We start from the raw sequence: 7,395 nt of genomic DNA, 5'->3' as shown, positions 1-7,395 counted from the left end.
GTAAGGGGAGGCAGGGAGCAGATGACTTGTTGCTGTATATTTCTAATCTGTTGGAATGTATGGATAGGATAATGGCAAATATGGCCAAAAATGAAGTGTGCCCGGTGAAGCCCTGGGGTGAGGGGCAGATTTGAGTGCCCTGCCATTTAAGCTGGCCAGGAGTAGGTTTAGGTTTTTGGTATTCAGGTGGCTCATGATTGGGCCACAATGTATGAGTGGAATCTTGCTGCCTTGGTGAAGGGGGTGACAATGGATCTGAAGGCGGGAGGGGGAATACATTCCCGCTTTCGTTAACTGGGTGGGTGCAGATGAACATCCTGCTGAGATTTGTGTGTTTCAGTCCCTCCCGATATTCATGCCAAAGGTGTTCTTTTGTAAGGTGGACAGATTAAGCTTTTGTACAGGCTGGCAACATGCCGCGGATTTGGAAGGTATTTTTACAGAGGAAGCGGAAGGTGGAGGGGTCCAGCCCTCCCGAATATGTTGTACTACTACTGGGCAGCAAACGTACAGAAGGTCCAGCAGTCGAGGGGGTGTAGGTGGAGAAGGCGTAGTGTGTGGGGGTACATTTGAGGACTCTGGCTGCGTCCCCCTTCCGTTTGCTCCGGGGAATCACCGGTCCTTCCTGGCAGGGATGGATGTGACATACAGGCAGTGGCATAGGGAGGGGGGGGGGGGGGGAATGCGTGAGGTAGATGTTTGATTTGCAAGTTTGGTTGAGGTGCTGTGCGTGGGGAATTCAGATGTATAGTTACAGGATTATGTGCAGAAAGAGGTGCCCTCATTTCCTCTGAGGCCGGGGCACACTTTGTTGGACAGGTTGTTGCCACCAGATGAATTGGGGGTATGGGATGATGATGGATATTTACGGATGACTGGTGGGCACAGGGAAATTGAGGTAAAGTGGAAGAAGCTGGGCATGGATTTCAGATGGGTGGTGTGGAGTGAAATTATGCACCGGTTAATGCAACATCCTCCTGTACTGAGATGAGCTTGGTACAGTCAAAGTGGTGCATAGGTTTCACATGACACGGATGAGTGTGTTCTTCTCAGAGGTAGAGGATAAGCGTGAGAGATGTGGAGAGGCAGCGAAGCAAGTCCACATGTTTTGGTCATGTCCAAGATTGGTGTGGTTCTGGGGCTCAATATTTGAAGCATTATCGAAAATTGTGGGGGTGGAGATGTTGCCTGGTCCTCTGGTGGCGATCTTCAGGTTGTCAGAGCTATTGGAGGGGAAGGGGGCTGATATAGTGGCTTTCACCACTCTGATTGCCCAGCGGCAAATTCTACTGGAGTGGTTTGAGGATGCAGCAGAATTCCATATGTTAGAAAAGATTAATTTTGCCTGTAGAGACTTGGAGAAGGGGGTTCTGGGTGAGATGGAGGTTGTTCTTGTCCCTGTTTGTTGTCAGCAGGTTTGGAGGGCAGAGAGGGGGTTGTTAAGGGGTGAAAATGTCAAACTGTGGGGATTGTGTTATGTTTTTGAATGATTGTGTTCATGTTTATGTGTACTCTGATTTGAATAAAAATATTTAAAAAAATATTCAGCATATTCTGAAACACAGGACATATAAAGAAAATAGTTTATTCAAAACCGATATAATTGCATTTACAAATGTTTTTAAATGTACTAGTTGGGATCACCAACAATGTATGGATCTAGTTTATATTCAAATACAGTGAAAAAGGCAATAACCTAATTTACTATTCTTCGAAACAAAACCTGCTTGCTATCTAAAATATCTTCATCCTGTACATCAGCTTTGTCACCATCAATGTTTGGTGCAGTGACAGTTCTTTCAGACAGGCAAGTTTCTTCACTTGAATTTACCACACGTTTCATTTTTCCGTCTTCGTTTGGACTGTGGTACAACAGGTGGGCTTTTATCTGGTGAAGTAACGACTGTTTCAAGTTCACAGTCAAGGTACATTTTAACATTTTGTTGCATTGAGGTAGTGTCATTAGAACTGACAACTTGTGCCTTTTCAACCCTGTCATTTACACTGCTCCCATTTACCCAACCTGCACAAAGCACCTGAGTGTTTATCATTGCAAGCTCTTCATCTGCAACCCAATTATCTTCAGCAATTTTGGAAAATGTTCTCCCAAGTTCACTATCAAGATAACTAGCGTTTTGTGGCAGTAAGACAAGGTCAGTAGTATTGGCAATTAGTGATTTTTTAATCTTTTCTTTGTCCTTGTCAATGTTCCCATTAGCACAGCGTTCAAAAAGTGCTTGTGTGTTTATCATTGCCAGTTCCTCATCTGTAACCCAGTTGTCCTCACTTATTTTGGAAATTTGAGACCCTAAATCAACTTCAGGATGATTTTTAACATGTTCAGATAATAAGGTAATGTCCTTAGAACTGATCACTTGTTCCTTTGTTACCTTTCCTTTCCCACTTTCATTGGGCCCATTTGCCCAACCTTCACGAAGTGCCTGAGTGTTTATCATCGCGAGTTCCTCATCTGTAACCCAATTATCTTCAGCTATTTTGGAAATTTCAGTTCTCTTCAAAGAAGGCGCCTGGGAAAGTTTATTGCTTCCAGTTTGAATTACTTTTTCACATCTTTGTGGTGTGACACATCTCCTGGGTGGTCTAAACCCTTTCTGTACAGTTGGTGAAACTGAATTGCAAAGGGGAGACAATGGAACAGGAGAAGGAATCCGAGACAAAAAATTAAGTTTTGTCTTCTTCAAATTTGTGAGGAAATCATCAGATGCCATTTTTGTACTACACAATGAAGGTCTGGATCCAGCTGCAGAAAGTATCTGTGGCTTACTTTCAACACTAGATGAAGTTAGCTGTCAAGAGGTATAAAAAGAAAAATTACATTAGGAATTAAAGAATCCATGAAACATTTGGCTGTTAACTTTTAAAGAACCATTCCAACAGAATCTGTTGGTCTTAAAAATCTTGCTCCTCCAATCTCTGTTCCCCAACTATTGATTCTTATGCACCATCCACTACTAGCAGCAGTACGACCAGCTGTTTAGGCCTCAAACTCTGAAATTTCCTCCCTAAATCTCCCCTGTTTTAAGATGCTCATTAAAAACTTCTCTCTGACCACGTTTTTAAATCTCCTGTTCCAATATGTCTCTTTGGTTCACTGTCAACTTGAATTATGCTCCTGCCAAACATCTTGGGACATTTTACAATGGTTCAAAGCACTATATAGATACATATTATTGTTGTTATTATTATTTAATTAAACAGGACCTTATAACAGGCCCTCTAGTATACTGCACAGTTGAAATTTAGACTATCCAGAGAGGAAGAAACCAGCAGCTTTCTGGGAATTATTAAAGTCAGTTTTTGTTTAATGCATAACATTAGGCCCATGTATTTTTGTGAGTGTGTAAAACCTAATGAACAAATATTAGATTTGACAGCTTTTAGACTTAATGCTGCACTTTGTTTCCAAAAGCAATGATATTTTAATTCTCCAAATCACCACATTTCTAAACAAATGTCTTTAAGATACTTGTATGATATGTTGAAAGTAGGGCAGCACGGTAGCACAAGTGGATAGCACTGTGGCTTCACAGCGCCAGGGTCCCAGGTTCGATTCCCTGCTGGGTCACTGTCTGTGCGGAGTCTGCACGTTCTCCCCGTGTGTGCGTGGGTTTCCTCCAGGTGCTCCGGTTTCCTCCCACAGGCCAAAGACGTGCAGGTTAGGTGGATTGGCCATGATAAATTGCCCTTAGTGACCAAAAAGGTTAGGAGGGGTTATTGGGTTATGGGGATAGGGTGGAAGTGAGGACTTAAGTGGGTCGGTGCAGACTCGATGGGCCGAATGGCCTCCTTCTGCCCTGTATGTTCTATGTCTATGTCTATATGTCATAGAAACAGGCCATTTGACTGAACCATTCCATGCTGGTGTTTGTGCCTCACTCAAGTCTCCTCCTATCTAAGTCTACCATTGTAACTTTCCATTCCCTTCTCTCTCTCATATCCATGTCTAGATTCCCCTTGAATGCATCAATTATTCTATTCATTTCAAGTGCTCCTGTGAAAGCAAGTTCTACATTCTCACCACGCTTTGGGTGAAGAAAGTTCTTCTGAATTCCTTGGTGACCATCTCAGGTTGATACTCTCTAGATATGCTCTTTATCACAAGAAACATTCTCTCTGAATTTATTTATCAAAATCTTTAATTAATAGGTCACCCATCAGCCATTTTTTTGCTGGCGAGAACAGATCCAGCCCCTCAACCCTTTACTGATGTGTATACCCACAAATTTCTGATATAACCCATGTAAATCTTCTGTGCCCTCTCCAGTGCCTCTATATCCTTTTTATAATATGGCTCCAGAATTACACTTAAACTGTAATCATGGTCTAACTAAAGTTCCTTACAGGTTTAGCATAATTTCCTACTTTTGAAATCTATCTCTCGAGAAATAAACCTGGTGCGTGTTTTTTTTATGGCTTTACTAACCTTTTTTTAAAATATATTTTATTCAAATTTTTTGGCCAAACAAAATACAAAGGTTTTCCTTTTTACAACAATAAAACAGTATAAATAACAGTGGCCGTTTTTAACAAATAAATAAATAATATATATATATATATATATATATATATATATAAACTAAATGGCAACTGCCATATCAAAAATAATAACTCTCCAAAAACAAAATCAAACAATCCAATATACATAGCCTAATACAAATATCTATACAAAAACACCCCTGAGGCGACCCCCCCCCCCCCCCGCCCCCGGGTTGGGACCCGTCCGCCCCCCCCCCCCCCCCGGGTTGCTGCTGTTACCTTCCCATTTCCTTTATCGTTCTGCGAGGTAGTCAATGAACGGTTGCCACTGCCTGGTGAACCCTTGAGCCGAACCCCTTAGTGCAAACTTTATCCGTTCTAGTTTTATAAACCCTGCCATGTCATTTATCCAGGTCTCCACGCCCGGGGGGTTTGGCTTCTTTCCACATAAGCAATATCCTTCGCCGGGCTACTAGGGACGCAAAGGCCAAGACATCAGCCTCTTTCGCCTCCTGCACTCCCGGCTCTTCTGCAACCCCGAATATAGCCAACCCCCAGCCTGGCTCGACCCGGACCCCCACCACCTTCGAAAGCACCTTTGCCACCCCCACCCAGAACCCCTGCAGTGCCGGACATGACCAAAACATGTGGGTGTGGTTTGCTGGGCTTCTCGAGCATCTCCCACACCTATCCTCTACCCCGAAAAATTTACTGAGCTTTGCTCCGGTCATATGCGCCCTGTGTAAAACCTTGAATTGTATCAAGCTTAGCCTGGCGCACGAGGACGACGGGTTTACCCTACGTAGGGCACCAGCCCACAGCCTCTCCTCAATCTCTTCCCCCAGCTCTTCTTCCCATTTCCCCTTCAGCTCATCCACCATGATCTCCCCCTCGTCCCTCATTTCCCTGTATATATCCGACACCCTACCATCCCCCACCCATGTCCCTGAGATCACTCTATCTTGAATCTCCTGCATCGGGAGCTGCGGGAATTCCCTCACCTGCTGTCTCGCAAAAGCCCTCAGTTGCATGTATCGAAATTCATTCCCTTGGGGCAACCCATATTTTTCCGTCAGCGCTCCCAGACTCGCAAACGTCCCGTCTACGAACAGATCCCTCAGTTGCACAACCCCAGCTCTCTGCCATGCTCCAAATCCCCCATCCATTCTCCCCGGGACAAACCTATGGTTATTTCTTATCGGGGACCGCACCGAGGCTCCCGTCCTTCCCCTATGTCGTCTCCACTGCCCCCAAATTTTTAGTGTTGCCACCACCACTGGACTTGTGGTGTATTTCTTCGGGGAGAACGGCAACGGCGCCGTCACCATTGCTTGTAGGCTGGTTCCTTTATGGCTTTACTAACCTGTGGCACATTTAATGACCGATGTATTGGGAGTCCTTTGTTCCTCTACCCCACCAAGACTTGCACCTTCTAACTAAGAAGTGACCTCCCCATTCCACCCAACAAAAGTACTACCGTACATTTATGTGTTGAACTTAATTCGCCAATTACTTGCCCATTCTGCAAGTTTATTAATGTCCACCTATAATATGTTACAGTCCTCCTTAGTATTGACCATTTGACCCGCTCTCAATTTGGTGTCATCTGCCAATTTAGAAAGTGTTTTGGATTGTAAATGGTTAATCTAAGTTATGAACAGCAGTGATCCCAGCACTGATCCTTGTGAAACATCACTTCCCACCTTCTGCTACTCTGAATAACTACCCTTTACTCCCACTCTCTGCTTTCTGCCTTGAAGGTAACCAGCAATCCACTCTGCCACTTGTCCAGTGACTCCACATTCTCTGACTTTATTCATTAGTCTATTATGGGGCACCTTATCAAGGACTTTTTGAAAATTTGGATGAACTGTATCTACTACATTATCACTTTCTATTCTCTCTATTACTGTCTTTAAAAGAAATTCAATAAGATTGGTTAAGCAAGAATCATCCTTTTGAAATCCATGCTGACCATTTATTAACATTTCTCATTTCTCTACGTTCTTTGATTCTCTCCTTGAATAAGGATTCCATTATTTTCCCTGTCACAGATATTAAGCAGACAGGTCTACAATTCCCTGGACACATACTGCTCACCTTTTTAAATACAAGAATTACAGTATCTATTTGAAGTTCTTTGGTACTACATCCTTTGCTAATGAATTATTAAATATGTGAAGCAATGCCTGTACGACCTCTTCCCTAGATTCTTTTAAAATATGTGGATTTGACTTTCATTTGAGTTTCTGATGCTTATTCAAAACCTCCCCCTTTAATTTTAAATGCGCTTATCTCATTACTCATCTCATTGGTCAATGTCATGTTTTCCTGTTCCATCTCCCTGGCCAACACCAGGGAGATAATGTTGTAATATTTCCGCCTTCTCTTTGTTACCCATGGATTTATCCTGCCTATATCTTTATGGTTGTGTTTCTATCATAGCCTTCCTTGTTTTATTTATGTTCCTGTAAAATATTTTACTATTTATTGCTCCTTGATAGTTTATAATTCCTTATTGCCTTCCTACTTGCTTTTCTGACTTCTTCCCTGATCTCTTTATCTCCCATCATGCAGTCTTTTGCTGTTTACGTATTGAATGTATGTCTCTTTGCTAATCCTCAGTTGTTCAATTATTCTTTATTCAACTCTGGAATTCCACAAGTATTTCGTTTGTCCTTTCTTTTAAACGGGATATATTTTCTCTGCACTCTGTTTAATATCGTTTTACTGTTGTTCTGCATCGTTGTTTGCCAATACAGTTTTATTTTAAGTTCTATTCTCAGTCTCTCAAAATCACTTTTTTCCAATCCTTAATTTATCATTTATTTTGTCATATCTAAGTCCTTCTTATCATAGTCTTAGAATGTATCATATTAGGGTCACTATCACATAGAT

General features: G+C 42.4%; 1 protein-coding gene across 1 annotated transcript in view; it reads right to left on the bottom strand.

Moving 5' to 3' along the window:
- Positions 1-1,569: 1,569 nt before the first annotated feature.
- Positions 1,570-7,395, bottom strand: part of brca2 (BRCA2 DNA repair associated) — a 169,988-nt gene continuing 164,162 nt past the window's right edge. Inside the window, 2 exon segments of the mRNA XM_072476994.1 lie at positions 1,570-1,835; positions 1,837-2,807. Coding sequence (XP_072333095.1) covers positions 1,697-1,835; positions 1,837-2,807 — 1,110 coding nt within the window. The 3' untranslated portion in view covers positions 1,570-1,696.

The sequence above is a fragment of the Scyliorhinus torazame genome, chromosome 15 (genome assembly GCF_047496885.1).
Source record: "Scyliorhinus torazame isolate Kashiwa2021f chromosome 15, sScyTor2.1, whole genome shotgun sequence".
NCBI classification, from domain to species: domain Eukaryota; kingdom Metazoa; phylum Chordata; class Chondrichthyes; order Carcharhiniformes; family Scyliorhinidae; genus Scyliorhinus; species Scyliorhinus torazame.
The sequence above is the reverse complement of the archived record's forward strand: the minus strand, read 5'-3'. Positions and strand labels throughout refer to the sequence as shown.